Source organism: Periplaneta americana, chromosome 13 (genome assembly GCF_040183065.1).
Source record: "Periplaneta americana isolate PAMFEO1 chromosome 13, P.americana_PAMFEO1_priV1, whole genome shotgun sequence".
In the NCBI taxonomy this organism is placed as follows: domain Eukaryota; kingdom Metazoa; phylum Arthropoda; class Insecta; order Blattodea; family Blattidae; genus Periplaneta; species Periplaneta americana.
In genome coordinates this window covers 55,848,000-55,871,833 of record NC_091129.1, presented here as the reverse complement: position 1 = coordinate 55,871,833, position 23,834 = coordinate 55,848,000, and the positions used below count along the sequence as shown (strand labels likewise).

General features: G+C 33.6%; 1 protein-coding gene across 1 annotated transcript; it reads right to left on the bottom strand.

Moving 5' to 3' along the window:
* Positions 1-6,754: 6,754 nt before the first annotated feature.
* On the bottom strand, positions 6,755-23,556 carry LOC138711946 (slit homolog 1 protein-like). The gene is made up of 2 exons (XM_069843248.1): positions 23,483-23,556; positions 6,755-16,129 (listed from the first exon to the last, which is right to left on the bottom strand). The coding sequence occupies exons 1-2, from the start codon at positions 23,548-23,550 to the stop codon at positions 14,818-14,820; spliced, it is 1,380 nt and encodes a 459-aa protein (XP_069699349.1). The 5' UTR covers positions 23,551-23,556; the 3' UTR covers positions 6,755-14,817.
* Between the last annotated feature and the right edge of the window lie 278 nt (positions 23,557-23,834).

The window sequence follows — 23,834 nt, the reverse complement described above, 5'->3', positions numbered from 1 at the left end:
TGCCCGACAAGTTTTGAGAATTGTTTTCACTTTCCTCTTCTGGAAAATACTGCTCTACAGTGTGGCGCATATCCTCCAAATGCTCTACAAATTCTTCATTGATTTCATCAAGTTCTCGGTGAGTTTCTTCGTTTTCCTCAAGGAACTCTTTCAAAGCAGGGAAGCTCTCAAATTCACGGCCGGCTAGACTTCTCATCCAGAACTGCAATTTTCTCTTGAAAGCCCTGATTTTATTTGCTGCATTGAATATATTAGCACAAAAATTGAGCTAAAAATGCAAATATCAACAGCCATTGTTTGTCACTCAAACTATCGTCCAACTCGAAATGGTGATCAATGAAGAAAGCCATCACCTCAGCCTTAAGTTCGAAGAGTCTACGTAAAGTTTTTCCGCGAGAAAGTCATCTCACTTCTGTATAGAGAAGCAAAGATTTTTTAAGGCTTCCCATGTCGTCACAAATGATTTTGAAGAGTCTTGAATTTAATCTTCTGGACTTGACAAAATTAACGATTTTTACTGCTTCATTAAGAACATTTTTGGGGGACAGTGGGATTTTTGATATGGCCAAAGCTTGACGGTGTAAAATACAAGGACTGATTTTGCAATTTTTTGCAACTGACTTTTTGCGCGATACTGCACCAGCTGTTTTCCCAGCCATTGCCTTTGCACCATCCGTGCAGACATGAACACAATTGTCCCAGAATATATGATTTTTTTCAAAAGTACTCACTAACAAGTCTGAAAATTTCAGATCCTGTTGCATTAGCTGGCAGCGGTTTACGTATTAGCATATCTTCTTCAATAGCATCTTCATAATGTTAATGGACGAACACTAGTACAACTCCCAGATCTGCTACATCACTTGACTCGTCTATCTGTAGTGCAAATTGACGTGATCTGAACCGACAGTTTAATTCTTCCTAGATGTAAGCTGCCATATCTTGAATGCAACGAGCCACTGTTTCATTTGAAAGCGGCACGGAAAATTTTGTTTAGCCTCCTTCTCATTGAGTATGCACTTAACCATGTCAATCGCACAGGGTTTTATTAATTTTTCGGCTACTGTGTGGGATTCACCTGCCTGAGCCACTCTGTAGCTTACAATGAAAGATGCCTCTGTTGCTTTTTTCATTTGATGACTGAGCTAAGAAATTTTGTGAATTTAGTAACTAACGACGTTTTCTATCAAAGAAAAAAATATTCTTGTTATAAAACTGAGCATGGTTTGTTTCAAAATGGCGACGTAATTTTGAAGGTGCCATCGAATTATTAGGTAAAATTCTGCCACATATTACACACTGAGGGCAATTTTTAGCATTCATGAAATCCAAGGCTAAGTAACTCTAATTATATTTACGTTTTTTAATTACAGGTTGATGTTATGTTTTTGATATTGGCTCCATCACATTTTCAGGTGACGAGAAGCTATTTTGTACACCTGGTTTCATCAGACCCACATACTTGTTTAGGGATAGTTGAAGTTTAGTGGCACAGTTGGATGTTGATTGTTTTAATGATCCTGTTTTAAGCCTCCGATCCATGATTCAGTGTCACTCTGTATTAAAAAAGTAGAGTTATGGTCGATATCACTCCGTATTAAAAATACGATGACGTAGCTCGCAATGATCGGTCTCGGTCTCTATTTACACAATTTTGCAGAAGGGATGACAAAACTCGCACAATTTTTCTTTAAAATATTTGAGCTTTCTCGAATATTATTAAATAAATGTTGAGACACAATTAAACATAACTTACCTTTATATTCAAAATAATGTTCTTTCTTCTCCAAAAAAAAAGTTTCATGTGCTTTCTTGAAGGAACGTCAAAACAACTCTGCGAAATATCCTTCACAGAACTTTCAATTAATTTCGTATACAATTTACACCTGTGCATTATTGTTGGAAAATGTGTTAGCTGCAGACACTTAAGTTATTTCAAGCGCACCTATTATTACAATGTGCATTAGTGATCGGATTGCCGTAAACGGTACCCGTTGTTGTCCTGATAATAGCCAATAGAATGGCTGAATAAACAGGTAGAGTTCTGTTCTTATTCTTTTTCATGTTTTTATAACATTATATTTTAGAGATTAAAAAGTAAATAATTTCACATCAGGAATTGCGCGGAACCCCTAAGAGTTGCTTACGGAACCCTGGGGTTCCGGGGAACACACTTTGAGAAACGCTGCTCTAGAGCAAAGTTAAAAAGTAAAGGTGATAGTGCATCTCCTTGCTTCAGCCCACAGTGAATTGAAAACGCATCTGACAGATACTGACCTATACGGACTCTACTGTACGTTTCACTGAGAGACATTTTAATTAATCGAATTAGTTTCTTGAGAATACCAAATTCAATAAGAATATCATATAAAACTTCTCTCTTAACCGAGTCATATGCCTTTTTTAAATCTATGAATAACTGATGCACTGTACCCTTATACTCCCATTTTTTCTCCATTATATGTCGCATACAAAATATCTGATCAATAGTTGATCTATTACGCCTAAAACCACACTGATCCCCAATAATTTAATAATAATAATAATAACAAATAATAATAATAATAATAATAATAATAATAATAATAATAATAATAATAATAAAGTTATTCTGGTAGTGTTCAGACCCTTCCACGCCACCGGACATACCCGTGCAAACCTTTACTAGCACGAAAGTACGACTGGCGTGTTAACTGGCGCCAGTAAATCCATGCACATGTAAACCCACCATTAGGTCATACCTAAATCATTCTCTAGTATTATACAAGTTCCTAAAACCGTTGCGCAATAGGTCTCTTATGCACATTCCTAAAGCCATTGCGCAATAGGCCTATTATGCACATTCTTAAAACCATTGTGCAATATCATGAAAGTTCCTATGAAAGACAATGATATTTATGATCATTGCTACTGATGCCAGCAAGGACAAAAGGGAATATGGGGTGAAACATAGCAGAAGAAATTATATTTATTGCTGTGATATATTTGTTACATTATTTTATTTTGTATTTAATAACAAAATAGTTACATAACACGTTACATCAAAGTACCTCGATAGAGCAAAGCTCGTTACATGTAACATTTATTTCCTATAGTTTATACACAATCTTGCATAATTTTACAGTTCATTAATGTTATTGCATAAACATTCATATTTAACTCCTAACAGCTATTTTCCATATGAACACAGAAAACATTAGTTAATGTGAGGTATATTTACTTTTGACATATTTCAGTTCGGAATTATTTACATGTAGACTTTTTGAAACTTCTTTCTTAAATACAGAAAAGTGGATGCACTTAATAACACTGTTAAAATCTCATAACCAGACTGCGGCACAGGGTACCGAAATGTATTAAGGTACGAACGCACGGACCATTGTGTTATGTAGATCAAGGGGGAATGGGAGATTGAAAGTGCAGTTATTCCTTGCCTCAACATGTAAACATTCAGTCACATTAGGGCGTAAAATAAATGTTCATGTTTACAAATATAATATATACGGTGCATTTCTAGTACAAAAAATAATTGTCTAACATTACATGTTCCTATTTACATTATATTGTACAAGTTTTAACAATATACTGTAAAATAATCATTTGTGTGTGAGCAGAAAAGAAAAAAAATATACAGTTCTTACACAAAATACATTTCTTCACAATTAAATGAACCGAATTACAAGGTACATTCACAACGTACCAAAAGAAAACTTTTTTGAAGATACGCTTTGAAATATTGTTGAAAGGGATGTTGGCATGTACCAACATTATACACAAATTTCGATGAAATCCTTTTTCATGTTTTATGTCTGATTTTGATGTTGAAAGCCAGTTTTGACTGCATAATTAAATATTTTCCATGTACCTTTTGCTATTACACTGCTTTTTTAAATAATCGAGTTCTATCTGTTCTTCTACTTTTTTAACAATTTGTAAAATTCATTGTTTTTTCCTTTAATAAGAAAATATTCCTTTCCGAAATTCTCTATAAGTTCGTTCTGAAGGAAAGGCTTGATACTATTAATTTTCGACATGTTCCTCAGTAGTGTGAATTATAAAACAGCGAAATTAACACTAACACAAATAGGCATGTATAAATAGTCAAATAAATAAATTAAAAGAAATAATATATACTTGTTTACTAACAGGATCTCAAGTACGTGTGGTGATTGCAAGGACCCACGCCAAGTAGAATGAGAAAGGAGGTAATGTAATTTCTTACGAAACCAACAGTACTCTCGCAGATAACTAATTCTAAGATCATAGTTTTTTTCTGTAAAGAAAGCAGTGTTCCTATTCTAGTACATAGTCTTATCATAATATTGCTACAAAAAAGTTATTAATGAACTATCAGCACAGTTTGAGGATATTTTAATTCAGTATCTTCATCTATATCCCATTTCCAGCCTGACTATTTTTTTATTTGTTTTATCCTGTCAGGAGAACAAAGAAGGATGTACAGATTGATATAAACAGTTCATCTGAACATATTATTTTCTCTTCTCGGTATACCGAGTGAATTCTAAGTAATGTAATTAATTTTGGTGGATGATTTCTCGGGTACCATTTTACCGTGTTTACATACTTTTTCATAAAAACGTGCAATTTTAAATATTTGAATTTTGCCATTGTGCAAAGTTGTAATCAGTGCACAGTAGTCCCTTGTTTTTCGGTGAATAACCCCTTTAACGGACGTATTTCGAATAGAGGAGTAGGAGGTCATTATCATATAGGTTCTTTTAATGTAAAAAACTACAGATGGTGTATTATTTTATTTCTTCTGTTTTGAACCTGTAGACAGAATCTGCAAGTAGTATTTTACTTAAATCAATCAGAAATAGTTGTCTCCCACTTCATTCTTGAAGTAGTTAATCGGTCAACTTACATTCCAGAACTAACTGCAAACTTTCTTTATGTTTACATTTATTGTTAAATTTCTTGTCTGCTCCTCCATCGTAGTAACGTATTACCCGTTCAAGGCGAGTGAGGGCCCGGCATTTCTGCGAACTAAACTGTTTATCTGTTGTGGCTGTGAATACATTCGCGTGTAACTAAGTATATCACTAATAATTATTCATTTTTTAAATTTTATTTATTTATGTAGATACAAGATTATGTCCGAGCAAAAATGATGTCACGAAATCTAGATAAATAGGTCGCGTAATCGCATCTTAATTATAGCGTTGCGTTAGTATCTAGTGCTTCAGTTGCCTCTACAGTTTGACTCTACCTCTGCAGCACGGTCTATTTCGTAAAACAACAAGTGGCGCGCTCATCTGTCAGATCCTCACTCGCCTTAGATGGGTAATACCCGCAAGCTTTAATACGTATCTGTTGATTCGAGTAATAATCTTTTACAACGATGTTACGGTTCCGTACAATTTAAAATTGCTCTGAGGGGGAAAAAAAAAAAAAAACATTTTTTTCGAATCTAGTTTCTGAAAATTTGAGGGAAGAATGAAGTCTGTTCAGTGATTCATCATCAGAATTCACTGTGTTCTTAAATTGACTGAGGATATTGGGAATTTAGTCAATGTTTTCCTGAAATACGCTACTAACGTTTAATTTAAAACATGTTTTTTGTCGAAACGTAAGCAAATTATAGCAGAATTATATTTCACTTTTCTGTTTGAATATATCCAAGGTTAAACGCTCATTCACAATGAAAATTAAACATAATGTAAGCGTTAACTTAACGTTACAGTAAAATCAAGAAGTCAGACCATCATTCACGATGGGAACATAAACATAACAGCAAACATACTTGGTAACCATGGAAACATAACAACGACGCCATTTCCTCATATTCTGTCGTATACTTCAGCGCTCCACGATTGTGTTCTGTTTGCAAATCACGTAAGCATAAGCATAAAAGTTTGGAGTTTGCAAACTTTCATGTTAACGTCTTACGGTAATGTTTATGTCAATGCTTATGTGAATCATTGTGAATGATCCCATTTGGTAGCCTGGGCGCAAACTTCTGTGCTTATGTTACGGTTATGTTTAATTTTCATTTTGAATTGGCCTTAACTCCCTGAAATTAATAACATGACTTGGTTCACTCTATATTGTGCTCATATCCAAGAATAATTTTTTACACTTATAGGTCTAATGCTTGTTGTTTAACTAGAAGCTGAGAGAAGGATACACAAGTTTACCTCGATGTGATATGGACTGCAAGAGAGTACAGAAAGAGGAAGAAAAATTAAATACTAGTAGTCGTTCTAAAGAAGTAATACTACTAACACTATATACGACTTCTGATATGGGACTGGAACTGGGCATGGGTTCGAATTCCGACTTGATATATTACCTAGTTGGTTTTGTTTTCCAAGATGTAAGGCGAATGTCAGATAATCCATTGCGAATTCTCGGTATCCTCACTATGACCTGTTCTATCGACGCTAGATAACTTTGAAAGTGGTACAATTTCGTTAAACAGCTGATTTGAAAATAAATACTACTGTTTAAAATGTATTTTGTGAGAGTGGTAAACCAAGAGGACACACAGATGAAGAAAAACGTAGATATCGATGGAGGGACCAATGCCATCTTTCTTGGATTACCGTTACAGATCACATAATCTAAAACGAAGTCTACTTAGCCTATCTGTAGATTTGTTTCATGTAAATCTTTTTATAGCTATTGGTCATGCATGATTCGTGACAGTATTGGTATTGCAACATTACTCAATATTCTCAGAAAAGTTTAATCTTATCTAACATAATTAAAAGAAAACAGGCTTTATCAGATGTATAAATTACAAAAAAACAGGTTTTATCATATATGTTTAAAGTACAATAGGTTTAACTAATTATTCCATATATGTGTCTTATATGAATGTTTTTTTTATTGCTTTGGCATACCTTCTCATCATACTACTCTGAATATAGACTGCTCTCCTCGTAGTGGAATCTTGAACGATATTTATTCTTGCTAGTAAAGTAAAAGCACTAATAAACTACTGTATTGATGCCATCTATACCGTAGCATGACAGTTTTGACATATATTATTATTTATTTTTATTTAGTTTTTTATCACGACGCTTTATCAACTGCTAAGGTTATCTAGCCTCTGAGTGAGATGAAGGTGATAATGACAGTGGAATGAGTTCAGGGTCCAGAGTCGAAAGTTACCGAGCATAGGTTGAGGAAAAACCCCTAGAAAAAATCTCAACTAAATAACTTCACCCAACTAGGATTTGAACCCTGACCCGCTCGCTTCACAGTCATACATGCTAACCATTACCACACACACACATATTATATAGAACAGTTATTCTTTTAAGTTTTTCTGTTGTGTTGAAGTTTCAATCAGTCCATGTGTTTCTTTGTTACTTCAATGAATACCGGTAAAATATATTACATAAATGTAGTACGTACGTTGAATGATGAATGTTACAAAATGTTTCGCAAATACAAACTCTTGTCTTTGATTCTGTAACAGTTTTAAGTTAACATTTCTTCTCATATCAATGAGAGACTGTAACTGAGCGTCAGACCAAGGATACATCAAGAAGAGAAAAAAATATATAATATCAGCATAATTTTTTTACCGTCCATGTACTTCTTCCTCTGTCCTGTGTAAAATATTTTAATACACTAAAATGAAGTTTACACATCAGAATAAGAATAAGAACGGCCCATGAAATTCCATAAGGGCAAAGGCTAGTCACAGGAATAAAGGCCCGCTCTCACTTAGCGTATCGAGCCGAACCGAATCGAAACGAAAAGTCTGCTGCCGCTCACATCTAATGAAATCGAATCGAAGCGTTTTGAGTATGTAAAATGGATCACGTAAAGCTTTAGCGTAGTTATGTGTTGAGGCAGAAAGAGAAGAAATACATAGCCAAAACAAGAAGCGGAAATACTAGATTAGTGATATTTTAAACTAGGAATATACGTGGAGATTTTCCACTTTATTTCACTATATTCTGAGAGATGAAACAAAGTTTCGTTCTATAGCGCTTCTTTGGATTTAAATTTTTGCCTTATGTTTCCGTTAATTTACTTATTTCGCTTCAAGTATTATCACGGGAATGATTGAGGAGCGTTTTTGCAAAAGTCGATAGATGCAGAAATTTTCGATAGTGAGTTACATATGGATAGCGTATGTTTTCTACCTCCGGAATCGATCTATGAAATCAGATTTACCAAAACTTGATTCATACCGTACGTAGAGACTACCACACCTTCCAGGTTTTTTCAAAACTCGATAGATCCTGTCACTTAGTGTAATTTCTGTAAAATCTTGATTTCTGCATCTATCGACTTTTGCAGAAACGCTCCTCAATTATTATGGTAGTACTTTTGTGTTTTGTCATACAATAGCGGATAATTCTGAATAAAATTTATTAATTTTCCTTCGTTCAAATGATTAAATTGTAATTTTCTGTATAACCTACGTACTATTTCAGCAATAAATGTCAATAAAGAAATTGCGCTACCCGAAATGGTTATGGCTTATTTGTTTTTTCACGCAGGCTTCACGAGAACATACGATCAGACTCGAAACAAGAAATTCTGTTCCAGCAGTGGAATAAATATTCTGCATCATAAATTGTATTCGATTGGACGGGCCTCTTTCTGCCATCTTTCCATTTAATTACATTGTGAAGAGAAATTCTATTCGATTCAGCTAAGTGGGAGCGGGCTTTAACTCGATTATTTTCAATTGGCGAGCCGATCAAGTTGAAATGTTTGCCTGCTCTTCCTGCGTTTGATTAATTGATTTCTTTCCGTTTGCGCATTCAGCTTTCACACTACATTCCATCTTCAATCTTTATTTATTATGTTATAAGATCTACTATTCAGATGCTTGAACATGTGAAGCACAGAGCAAATTCAAGTACTGAGCGACCAGAATTTCAGTACCCCATTTTAAGATAATCGTTTGCTCGGTCCTACACATTTACATTGTTTTGGTTTCAAGCGCTCTTATTTCTATACATTTCGAGTCTTTTCGGTGTATTGCTGTTCCTCTGAACAGATCTGATCAAAGCCGCCTCGGCATGCCTTAGCTTCTCATATTAATAATAAATTAGTTTTAATGTCTTAACCGTTTTCAAGAAGTAAAAACTTTTCATCCTGTTTCATTTTCAACAGTGCTGTCCATCCAAAGTTACTATCACCCTCAACATCAACACAGGCATTCAGTGCTTTTGTACGTTATTAATTTTATAGTTGATTAAGTTTTTACCACGTAATTTTTTAGTTGCACTCTTCAAGCTGGCTGTTCCAGCTATCAGACGACGCTATATAATAATATGAATATATGATAAACACTTATGAAACGTGTATTCTAAATTATTACCACACTCAATATGGACACCTTTTACAACGCATGTATCAGAAAATCTTTAATTGTCCTGAAAATCTTACACAAATTTAGCCAACTTCCATCCTCAAGTACTTATGGGATGATTTTCATGTAGGATTGCTAACAAGTAAAAAAAAAAAAGTTCTGATATTATTCTGTATAGCCATTTTAAAAAGGTTGAATTTCTTTACCTCAACATTAATTTAAGAAATGACATTTTTGTGGACCCATTCGCTTACCATGTGTTACTATTCCGATTTTAAGTGATTAATTCCATGACATGCGCGGGTTAGGCGTATCTCTTCCTGTATATGTAATCTCTTTTCTTTTGTTTTTGGTTTATTTTACAACGCTTTATCAATCGCTAATCTAGCGTCTGAATGATATCACTGTATTGAAGTTAAGAAATTCTCCCCTGTAAAATGTAAGAAAAGTGACTTAGTATGTTCTTTCCGTGAATCCTTCAAGTGTGTGCATTTTTCATATCGAAGGCTGTAGTTATTCTAAACATGCATTAGAAATTCACACTCTATAAGCCTCTTAATCACTCAATAACAATTTTAATGATTATTATTTCACCACAGTACAGCACATGACATATTTGAATATATTATAGGGCCTATTGAACTTAGATGATATGATATGATATTTATTCTTCAACCAACTTTATAATTAATATTTATAGTGGACCTTCACACTATTTAACTTAATTCAACACATTTTTCTGATATAAGTTACAATATAAGAAGCAAGTAATTGTTAATTTCAGTAAAATGGCAGTAATGCTTAATATATACATTTCTCAACAAAAGTAAACAAAACTGCAGCAACAACAAACTAATACTAGCGAATATAGTGTTATTTGTAAATGACGAGGAACAAACACTCCTAATCTATGGCTGATGTGAAATTCTACAGTCCTCGTCAGTAATCGAACGAAATTCTACAGATTCGAAGCCACATGCATTACTTAGGCCTATGTACTACAGATCCAAAATAATATCAATTCGTTACTAATTATATTATTATTAACTATCCTTCATTTTCCCAGTTAACATCACTACTACAACTACCTTCATAATCCAATGCTTCATTGACGATGCGTAAGTATGAAGGATTATTCAGTTAATCCACAAATTCAGAACAACTCGTCAGAATTACAAACAGGTGCAGAATTTGCTACTCTAAGTGAATCTCATATATTCACAATGTAGCAATCCTATTTGCCATTTATGTTGCAGTCCTTAATTTGACGATTGCAATGTCTTAAGAAATGTACCCATGTCGTAATCCTTAAGTTCTGAACAATGCGTCAGAACTGTAAACAGAAGCAGAATTGTTCTGCTTTAAGTGAATCTCGTACATTCACAATTATGGCCGGTAAGTGGCAACTTTGGCTACCAGAGGACGTGCTTCCACACATTGGTAACGCAAACGTTGCAATATTGTAGGCCTATAGGTATTTCGACAAACCACAAACTATAAATGTAAAATATTATCACATACAGAGTGTCTCACTCAAGCCGTTTATAAACTGTTTGAGACATTACGAACAACACTAGGGGGTGACACTTTCCGTCGTTGAGATTCTCTAATTCGCAGCGATTATATTTTAGATTTAATAACGATTGAAAACAGCTAAAATGATAAATAAGCATAGACGAGTGGACTGATTAATATATTGATTCATACCATGCTTTTGAGGAACGAAACATCCATTTCCAATACGTGGATCTCTCAAGGTAGTTCATGACTGTCATCTAGAGTAATGGTTCTATGTATATTTCGAATGCCTGTGAGGATTCGATCCCCGGTTCTCCTTTTCGTACACTTTCACTTCGAACTCCGATTCCAGGTGATTCTAGAACGTCCTAGTAAAAACTACTTAAAACTGAAAATACCTATGGAAGCTCGAATCCTGTCTTCGGTAATCATTCACGTTTCGAATCTCTGAAATTCATGACAAAAAAGCGAAAGATAGCGAGCGAATACTGTAATTATTGAACATAACATGTTCCAGGAAGCAGAATATATCGAGATGCTCCAGCTTTATGCGGGTTGTCATTGATCTTGTATGTCATAGACCATTTGGTATGTCATAGTCTGAATCCAACGTTTTTCTTGGTCTCCTAGGTTGTGACGTTCACATGGTGGTGTCGTTAGGAGTGAAAAACTTGAAATATATTTAAATTAATAAATAAATTGTGTTAAAACTCTACGCTGTCTTTTCTTTAAACTTACTTTTATGATGTTTGTTAGTTATTCCGAATGAAACAAAAAAAATAATCTGAGAAATTGGAGATAACTTACGCATTAAGAAATAATATCGGGATTATAAGAAAAGCAATTGACTCAATGAACACTATTCAATGATAAACGCGAATAGACGAAACATTGGAAAGCCGAAATAAAATAAATAACTAACAGAGTGATTGTACTTGTTTATCATAAAATTATCAAACGTACAACATTCACGAGGACGCTAATATATACCTCTGATTCCGCCTGCGAAATCATTATATACCTCCCTAATGTATGGACTAATATTTGGGCTGCGTAAACAAAAGCGAACGGATTAAATCAGACACTCTGTACAACTAAAAATGTTTGGAAGAAGATGACTGGCAATTTTGGAATCTAATTTCTTAAGTTGAATGAAGAAATAAAGTTTTAATTACTTATATTTGGTAATTTAATAGTTTAATAAGCGATACTGCGCTGTCTTTGTAACCGGTTTGTGGAAGAGCTCCCGCATAGCCAAAATTATTGCTGCTTTCCTATCGAAAGAGAATATGCTCATGTAGTACATTACAATACTGTAATTGACTACTGAATGTCTTAGGGATTGTAGTAACTTAATCCACAATTTCAGAGCAATTTGTCAGTATTGCCAACATGAGCAGGATTACTCTGTTGCAAATGAATCTCATAGATTCACAATTCTGGCATTAATTTGCCATTTATCGGTGGCGTGAACAGTCCGTGAAAGACTGAGGCCGACCAGCCGGCTGCTACCTCACGTCCACAAGCCTTAACATAGGCGAACGATCATGCAACCCGAACGGAGATATACAGGTTTTACCAAAAGTTTAAGGACACTCCTCCATAGGTGGTTTCACTGTGTCCTTATACTTATGTGAAACCACCTGATGTTTATATAGGGACCAAATGCCTGTGAAACGTCAAGTTTTTACTCAAACCCAGTCTATCTATTTTCCAAACTGTGGATTATATAACAATTTTTCTGTTAGAAAACTTATTGAAAAATTACTTATTGTGTAGGAAGAAAATTAATTACTTCAGAATGACTTAGGTCAATGAATTTTGGAATGGAGTTAGGTATTATCTCCAGTCATTCTTTCACATCCCAATAATCTGCGACTTCTCTCCACACTCAAATGACCTATTTTCATTTTTTTTCAGGGAAGAAATCTAATCTTTTTGCACTTGTAATAAACTCCACAGCTGATTACTAGAAATGGAGGGAATAAGCTGATTCACCAATGTTACCAATTCCCAATTTAATGTTGTAAATGGCAGTGGCGGACTCTGGTCTATTTGCCGCGAATTTCAAACTCAAGAGAATTTCAGAAAACGGCCATTTTTCCTGAAGGGGGAGGGGAATCAGTTTGGATTACAATGCCTGGACGAAGTGGCACAATTTTTTAAACAGAAAACAATAATTACACAAGAAGTCTTTCAGATATGTCTAAATCCATTACAAAGTTCACTGATCTAAGTCAATCCATCCTGGAGTAATTAATTTTTTTTCTACACAATATTTAATTTTTCAATAAGTTTCGTAACAGACAAATTGTTATATAATGCACAGTTTGGAAGACAGACTGATTGGGTTTGCAGTAAAAACTTCACTTTTCACAGGCATTTGGTCCCTGTATAAACATCAAGGGATTTCATGTATGATGGCAGGAGTGAAACATCACTTATGGTGGGGTGTCCTTAAACTTTTGGTAAAACCTGTAGTGTAGTCAGGATGATGATCCCCACAACCACTATAACTGGTTTTCAAAACTGATTTCGCTACCTGTTGTAGCTCCAAAAGTTTATCAGATGCTGGGTGGGCACCGATCCTATGCACTGGTTGGAAATTCATGAGAAAAACCTTCCCCATAAAGACTGAAACCGGTGCTAATTCTATAACGTGAGTCCAGGTAAGATACCTTAGACCACGACTCTACGGCTATTTATGTTGCAATACAGTAATTGACGATTTCAATCTATGAGGGATTATAACAAATCCATAATTTCATAGCAATTCGCCAGTATTGCCAACATGAGCCCATTTCCTCTGCTATAAGCGAATCTTACGAATCCACGAAAGATAATACTTTTATACTTCAATACAACATATTGACAGTAAAAACACACTATCAGAGCAATTTGTCAATTTTACAAAGAGGAACAAATTTTCTCTGTCATACAACACAAATTAAGTACTATAGATTCACAAAACAAATTAAGTACTATAGATTCATAATTAGCCATTTGACATTTAGTTTTAGAACGACTTAACTTTTTCAATGTATGAGAAATTGTTCGGTAATTGCATAGAGACATCTGACTTATGTTGCGAAAAATGAATAGATTTTTTTGTAATTGCATCAATTTTACCTCCATTTGCTCTATGAATGAATATTCTGTGGTTCTCAATTTAAAAAAAAAAAACATTGAATAATTCGAATCACTTCTGTGTTTTGTTTTTGGTTTTAGTTGTTTACTTTATTAATTTTAAAACAAAGTTGCAACTGCAAATTTTTGTGTTGAGTATTCTAAAATTCTAAACAGCGTAACTATTCTCAATATTTCAGTACAAAATTCTACCATTTTATCCTGTTAAATATCAACGTATTTATTATTCATTCATAGTTTTATGTCCAAGAGATAGTATTTCACTGCAAACCCATCATTATCCAATCTTTCTTTCTTTTAGTTATCGCATACGAACCACTTTTTTCTTGGAAAAGATAAATGCGGTAGCTTCCCGTTGCCTTCCGCACACCACTCTCTCTTTCGCATCTTAAAAGATCCCAGGGGGCCCCAACGTGGAGGTGAGGAGAGTGGATTTGACTAATTAGGCCCTCCGGACTTCACCGAAATTCACCGCAAGGGTTAAATATCAGTTCTATCAGGGTTTTTGACCTGATCAGAGACCGAGAAATCCCAATTAGTCTTTGCCCCCCGCATTTATTATTATTATTATTATTATTATTATTATTATTGTTGTTGTTGTTGTTATTATTATTATTATTATTATTATTATTATTATTATTATTATTATTATTATTACAGTAAGCCGACTCTTGTAGCATATAAGTAATGCATGTGACATAAGGGGACAAAATGCTTTTTCACGTTCTGTTGTAGATTAGATGTGTTCTCTTATCTTAAGAAAATTCTATTCAGCTCATGAAAATATCTTACGAGAATTTACTGATACTGATAAACCTCTGATGTAAACTTTTATTTTAAGACAATAACTATTCGTCATTGTGAGAGTTATCTGATATTGCACCCTTATCATAGATTAAGAAACGTTCTGAATTATACCAGTTGAATTTATCCCTTTCTTTTCTGCTTGAGTTATTTTTCACTTTTATACGTCTGTATAATAGAATCACACATAACAAAAGTAAAATTGTCGATACAATACAAATTATAATTATTAATGCAAATCCACTAGACATATTGTCATGACTCAGAATAGTTGCGTTAGTAGTTGGTGTAGGTATGGTTGGAAACGAGAAGAGTTTAGTGGAGGAATGGTCAGGTATACTATCATCTTCAGATGATTCTTCAATTGCTGAAGTATTGTAACTAGTTTCAATAGAAATATTTTCCAGTGGAGCGTATTTCATAGGTAGTGTTGATCCGTCAGAATGGTCAACAGCAGTAGTTAGAAGGATAATGGGAAAGAAGATTTCTACAACTGATGAGGTGGTTTCGTTAAACTTGGGTGATTCTGATCTAGAGATATATTTTTGACACATTTTTTCTTGATCTGAAGGGCTGAACACTCTTCTGTGCCCTGTTTTCAATTCGCACATTAGGAGAGAAGCTTGAGAACCTGACTTCCCATACAAGGAACAAACTAGTCTTTTAAAATGAGGACGACACTTAAATAAATTGTTGTTGAAGTTGACTTGACTGATGCGTAATAGTGACACAGCAGTGTCTTGAGATATGTCTTTTATACGATTGCTGCTTAGGTCCAAGAATTTCAAGCTAGTGAGATTTGAAAAACTTTCTGGGTATAATTTTGTGATTTTGCTGCGACTGAGATCGAGAAATGTGATTGAGCTTGATATTAGGATCGGAGAGTTGAGTTGTATCATTGAAAGTGGATTATTGCTTAATGACACATTTTCCAGTTCTGTATTCTCTTCAAATATCCGTGGCGAGATGTATCCTAAGTTATTGTTAGAGATGTCGATGCTTTTCAGATGTTTCATCTCATGAAATGTCGAGGAATGAATGCTTGTCACTGCAGAGTTCCTTATGTCCAGTTTGAACACGTTGACGTAGCCTTTAAAATCATGAACATTCAGCTCGTGTATTCGGTTGTAGGAGAGTAGTAGGATATTCACATTGGAAGCAGATACAGTTCTTGGAACGTAAATGAGATTTCTGTCTTTGCACTCAGCAATTAAAGTTAGATTCCAGTCATTTTTAATATTCCAACAAGTACATTCGACTGGACAGGAAGGAATTGCACGTTGCGTAGAAAATGACACCATAATTGCAAGAATCAGGATAAATCTCCTCACTACGGCCTTCATAATGTCGGTGAGCCTGTAGAGAGGAAATAGAATCAATTAGATATTTAAATTCATAACGAAACATTGAATGAAGTCATATTAATAATCCTGTGTTTTTTAATGGTTAATTTTTTCTGGCAGAGTTAAGGCCATGAATACATGATAATATAATACTAATACAAAAGAAAGTTATAGGTTTACCTAAGATAAAATCGAAACAGAAAAACATGCATAAGCCAGACGATTATCGAACTTAAATACTCAAACTAAACGACACATGTTTCACATGTTTAAGAAAATATCACCACAATTTATTTGAAGAACAGGACTCTTTGGCGAGTTTCATCCTCGCTGTTAAGAAATTAAACTAACGCAAGATATTCAGAAGTAACGAAACTATTGCGCCACATGGTTACGAAAATTTATTTAATATATATATATATATATATATATATATATATATATATATATATTAGTTCAGTGATCTGCAGATCAATGCTCTGTGACGTCATCGCTCAATTGTGCTCTCTTTTAAGAATATCGGCATCCTGAGTTCTCATTGAGTGGAAAAGGACTGATAAGCTTCAATTAAACTGTACAGCAGTGGTCGGCTTATCATGACTTGCGAGTCAACCCCTTAATACACAAGCAGGGCGGAGGAGTAAGAAGACATGATCTCCTTCCCCTTAGTAATCACTTTTCATTAAACGTTAAGCATTTTGGGTAGCTATCCTCCCTTTCCTACCTTCCCCTTTGCTGTGTATTGCGAGCTGCATTTTATATGACGTAATCTTTGCCGACCACTACTCTAGCGTATAGTGGCGACCTTATTTCGTGCACTTGATACATCAACAGTAGTACTCATAACACCATAAATTAATCTAAAACACCGATAGATGTTTTAATTATTTAAAGTTAGAATGTATAGTTTCACAGCAGAATTTTTAAGAATACAAAATTAAATTACTGCAGCAACTGCAATGACCTACTATATAAGCCGTCAATGAACTGCTCCAGCTTGCCTTCATACGATTGTTGTCTCTCTCTTCGGGGGGGGGGGATACTTTTGTTATAGTGGAGATCTAGTAAATTTTCATTTTTATTTATCAAAATGCATTTTGATATATGAGAAATATGTCGCACAAAATTTAATTCGCATTTATGTCCAGTTCAGCTGCTGCGACGCTATTTTTTTAAAGCTCTGATGCACAGGGTTTTCAAAGGATTTGTGTACTTTGTGACCTGGTAGAGTGTAAGAGAAAGCCCTACGACCTTAACTCTGCCAGTATAAATAAATAAGTTAATTAATTAAATAAATAAACAAATAAATAAATAATAAATGAGTAAATAAATAAATAATAAATAAGTAAATAAATAAATAAATGCATAAATAAATAAATAATAGAGTCAATAAATAAATATATAAATAAATAAATAAAAAAATAAATAAATAAATAAATAAATAAATAAATAAATAAATAAATAAATAAATAAATAAATAAATAAGTGACTGAGTTACTAAGTGAGTGAATGATTAACTGAGTAACTAAGGATATACATGAATAAATATTATTATTATTACTATTATTATTATTATTATTATTATTATTATTATTATTATTATTATTATTATTACTAAGCATTTTTACGGTGCCTCGACATCGGTTTAGGATTTAATCAAGACGTTGACTACGGTAATCTCAACCGGCCATATTCGAGCGGTTGAAGGAGATTAACCGTGATTTGTAGGCCTAGTAAAACAAAATGGCGGTCAGGTTCACAGCTGATTATTTTGAAGACGATTATTATTGTACTTGGATTACTTGAAAAGAGATGAGGTGAGCGTGAAGTTTTATTAGTGGAATGAGAGAATAATTCTTACCAGGAATTAGAAGACAGAGGGATTTGTTTATCAAAATCTACCTTATCATTTCTGCTGCAACAAATAAATCACTTGGAATAACCCACAAATAGTCATATTTCTCCTGTGAATCTGCTGCTTATATTACAATTCTGTGTAACTGATATTTACAGTATTTTAAGAGGGAACGCTCGAGTATATCTTTCCCTGCGTCGCAGGCTGAACGAAGAGAAGTTATGGATGGTTCTTAGAATAATGCACAGTTCTCTGGTTATAATTGGGGCCCTGGACTTTACACACATTTCTACTAATCTGCTTGATTTTTTTAAAGTTTGTATTTTCACGTGATGTTAGTTTTATTCCACTGCGCTCTCGTAATATTTTGCTCAAGTTCATTGTTTTAGAACAACAATTTACACTTAAATTATAATAGGCCTACACCGTCTTTCTTACGTCCATGAAACATTTTAGAAATTCACCACAAATAAATTAAGCAACGGATAATTGAAATTCTTATGCCGATAGAACGAGAAACTCTTCAAAGTTTTATTAGCCTGTATCGCATCATCATCATCGTCATCATTATTAGGGGGCGGATGTTGATGAAAAGTCATCTTCTTATTTTTCATATTAGGACGATGCCTATTAATATAGGAATCTTTTCTATGTTTATATCAACGTAAAAAAGTAATTTATTATATTGTATTTTATGCATTTTTTGACGTTTCTGAACTAATAGGTCATTTTTATATTTTTTCGGCATTTTTTTGGTCATTTTTAATACTTTGAAGAACTTTTAGATCATTTGGAATGCACTTTACTTTCTTCTTCACCAATAGATCTGTTAAATCGTTTTCTGAATAAGTGAATAACAGTGAAGTTTGAGTTTTATAGTTTGGAACAGACTCTAAAGTCCATCCCTCATTCCACTGAAGGCTTCACTTCACACAACGGAAGTAATATAAAATGAGGACTTCAGCCGCTACTGTTTTTTGTCGGTACGAGGGTATTTTTAGAATTTATGTTTGGAAGGGGGGGAAACTTTCACTATGTCCTGGACAGGACGTTGTGTCCTCAACATGGTTCGGAAGGGATCTCTACTGTAGTAGACAGTATTTTTAACACAAAGATTGCAAGAATGCACGCTGCGCCCCCAATTTGTTTTGTCATTCACACTCCCTCATCTGGAAGATCTGCTAACAAAAGTGAAGCGCGGAAGGAGGGGGAGACGGGGAATGAAGGCACTCACATGGACCACCCCTGATTGAAATACATTATAAACCCTCATTAAAATCTATGGTTTTCCCTTAAAACCTTCATTTTGTTGCATGTTCTTTTCCTTTATCTTAGCTAAATTCCAGGAAGTTGCCTCCTCTCTCCGAGATTTGCAGGGCAGTTATTGAAAAAAAAGGTAGCTAATTTTTAAAAAGTTGTGGTGCGAGCATGGTGAATAATATTAAATGTCATTTTCTTTTAATCTTATATCATTTTTTCCTTAGTTTAAGGGCATTTTAATGATAATTTTGAGTAGATTTTTAGGTCATCAACATCCGCCCCTAATCATCATCATCATCATCATCTCTGGCGCTTCAATCCTGGCCGAGCCTGCTTCCAATGGCGATTGGATCCTATCGATTGGCTTGTTCTTCCAATTCCTGACACCCATAATTTTAAAATCCCTCTGAACACAGCTCAGCCATCTGGTCTTCGGTCGTCCCACTTTCCTCCTTCCCTCAGGATTTTCTGAGAAGATATGCGTTACTGAGTTATTTGGTTCTATCCCGGTCGCATGACCTGCCCATCTCAGTCTATTGACCTTAATTTTCCGTACCAGGTCAATGTCTTTATACAGATCATAGATCTCACAATTAAACCTTAAATATCTTCCATAGCCTGTATCGCTTAGTTGCAATAATTGAGAATGTGCGAGTCTCTCCTGAGGTGAATGTCTTTTGCGCAATTTCTAAGGTGAAGGATTATGGATCATTTTTACTCACTGAGCGCACCATCACTGAGAGAACCTACTTAGACATGTTAGAAAGGTGACTGGTACCACAAATGATTAAGGATAGTGGTAATTACATTTTTCAACAAGACTGTTGTCCGGATCATTTCAATAATGACGTACAAGGCTATTCAACACAAATTTATCACAACGTTGGATATAACTCTATGGACAACAAGATAACGCCTTAATGCGGTGGCCACGCAGATCACAGGATTTAACACTTTGCAATTTTTTCTTGTCGGGATTTGTGAAGGACATTGTTTTTGGTATCCGCACTCCCCGCTAACCTTCAGGAACTTCGTGATCGTATCACCGCGGCTGTGACACTGTTCGATCGTGATATGCAGATACGCGTGTGGGATGAAATGAATTATCGGCTAGATGTCTGCCGTATCAGCAAGGACATTTCTGAGTCATGTGAAAAAAAAACTTGGAGAGTTTATCTAAATTTCTGTGTAATGAAGTGTAGTTTCCGTTGCTTAGTATATTTGTGGTGAATTTCTAAAGTGTTTCATGGACTTAAGTAAGACGGTATAATCAAATGAAGAAGATTAAATCACTTCCAAGTGATGACTCCAATTTTACATGTCTAATAGGTCTGACCAGGCTTTCCTTATCGAATGATTCTGTCTGCACCTCGTGCTCTATTGGCTATGATTACGCGTTTTTGATGTTAAAAGTCTTTGAGGATCATAATGTTAATTAACTATATTTTGTCTTTCCGGGTGTATACCCAATTGTAGTGTTAATAAATACATACATACATACATACATACATACATACATACATACATACATACATACATACATACATACATACATACATACATACATACATACATACATACATACATACATAAAGTTACAAATATTATTTTAAAAAGTGCACTAATTAAATTAGTGTAACATTTTTTATACATTTCACTTTATTTTTTTTTAATATTCCGTCGTTAACAATTTTATATAACATTAATGTTATTCAATAATTTCAGATGTTAAAAATGCGAAAGAAAAAAAATGTTTCATTGCTGTTAACTATTTTATTTAACTCTAATTTAAAAAAAATAATTTAAATATATATATATATTCCCGTTCTCCATTCTTTAAAGAGTGAAATAAATAATGATTTGATAACGTTAGTCATATTTTACAGTTGGCAGTTATAAATTATTGTTCTGGTCTATATATATGTTTCAATCATAAAATATGCTTCCAAGAGTATTACATATTATTGTGCCCCTTCTCATTTGACTACGAGATGTCGGTGAAAACATAGGTTATTGGAGTGTATATTGAATGACACCCTAAAACAGCCTTTTTCAGGGCTACCTAATTTTCCCGAAATGTATTCAAGAAATATAAATTAATTCTGAGTAACACAAGTTCAAATTGCAAAGACCCTAGTTAAAAGAAACAATCACGGCCTGTGAACGAACAGGAAACATTTTCTTAGCAGGCTACTGTACTATCCATTCAGCTGCGAAGGTGATACGAGATGCATGCATACAACGTGGAAGGCGATTTGCATATCGATGGCTAAGAAGTGATACCTCGCATCTGTAAATTTACAGGTGAATGAGACAAATGTTTAAACAAAATTAATTTTTCTAAAAATAGACAAACTTTTTATATATGTTTTTGCTTTACAAGACAGTCTACTCGAGGACAAAATATTAGTTAAGGGCACACCATTAAAAATTACAACTCTTTTTCCTAATCACTTTTTTCAAACATATTTTGAGAGCATGTTTACTACGTCAAGAACTAACAAAATCCAATTTTCGAACTCCCAAATTTTTATGGCTTTTGATTTTTTATTTATTTTATATTTTTTTTAGAAAAATTTTCAAACCCAAGTTTTTAGTAGAGGATCTTAATTTTTAAGCTTCTTTTGTTACATTCACAAAACATAGGGAAACATTTCTATACATTTATTTTATATCTTTTTATTCAATTTAAAGATATTTTTGAAAATTTAAAACTATTACTTTTTCTGTAATTCATTAAAAATATTAATAAAATAAACTAGCAGCATTTCTTACAAAATAAATGCATAGAAGTATGTAGCTGCCTCATAATTTAATCCAAATTGATTAATATTTGACATAAAAAAATTGGTGTTGAATGAAGAAAAGTAAACTTACGAAAAAATGGATTTGAAAGTAAAATGAATATTTATGTAACACATACCTATTAAAATTCTTCTCCCCTATGTTCATCTAGTAACTTCAGGGAGCCAACTTTAGAACAAAATGTTACTAGATTTGTAATCAGAAATTTGTAAAAAAAAATTCTTTGATGAAAAAATAATTTTGACAGCTCTTTAAATGTCTCGGCTCCTTACAGCCTTAATTAATATATGTAATCAGAATTGAACTAAATCCACTTGTGGTATGAAAATACACATTCTAAAGAAGTGAAATAGTCAATAATTTTTTGTTTTTTAAATTTTCATGATTTTCATTGGGGACTCCCCTTAACTATGGAATTTTGTGAACATAATAGTAAAGTAGTTATCCTAAATAATAATGTAGTTAAAGTAAATGATCATTTTTTACGAACGATGCATCATTTCTTAGCCATCGAAATACTAATATCTACAAGGATTTGCATATATATAGGTATAAATATCCCGAACATTCTAAATTTTGATTAGGGCCTATTACACATGTTCTTGTATACCACATCAACAGGATTAGTTTTAATTGTATTAATGTAACTTATATTTAGGTTGAATTTATGCAGATAACTGTGCTGTTTGGCAGTCAATTAAAAAAACAAGGCCAGTCACATATTTTTCCGTGAGCGTACATACCAACATACATACGTACGTGCGTGCGTACACGTGCGCACGTACAAACATAGATACACATACATACATACATACATACATACATACATACATACATACATACATACATACATACATACATACATAAGTATACATAAAATAATAGTAAATTTTAAATGCTTACACAACACAAACTAATGAACAACGTCTAGTGGTTGTTCAGGATGTTCAAAGTTTAACCCAAGAAAGTTTTTAGCCATGAAAGATTGTGTGTAATGCAGGTTGTTCCATACTGAACAGTGAAACTAATAATATCCAGTTCTGACTTATTTTTTCAAGTGAATAATTCTGGGATGGTCAAAAACAAGTATACAGTTATCCATTTTATTATTATTATTATTATTATTATTATTATTATTATTATTATTATTATTATTATTATAGCGTTATTAAATAACAATACGAATGTGAATACTAAGCATAATAATTAATGAAATACACAGAATACACCCAATAAAGATTTAAATTCATTTTCTTAAGTGTTCACATCAGAATCAGGAAAAAGCAGTATTAACAACTGTATACCTTCTTTTATCCATATCTGTAGGCATTCATTAGAATTCAGTAAATAAAAGTGTATTAAATTATGATTATTTACAAGACGTTGTTGATCACCTTATACAGTTGTTTTCTCTCTATTTCGTATTACTTTAGTAAATGCACTTACTGTTTTCCTCTTGTAGCTCCTGAAAGCAATGAACACCACAGTACTATCAGACAACGATTGTTTCTCATACTGAGTAGGAACTGGGTAAATTTGTCCTATATTAATTGCTATCTATAATTTTCTACAACATTCTAGGCTATCCATTTTAATCCAATCGAACGTTCTGTACTAATCAGTTAAGATTGATCCCGATAAGACGGAACTTTCGAGACATTCTTATCATGGTCGCTTCTATGTGATGCAATGCTGCATTCTATTCAACTGTCATGCATAACGTCCAGTCAATTCTGATTCTCGTAATTTAGTTTATTATTAAGAAATTAGGTGAATGTTACGAATATGGATGTAATCC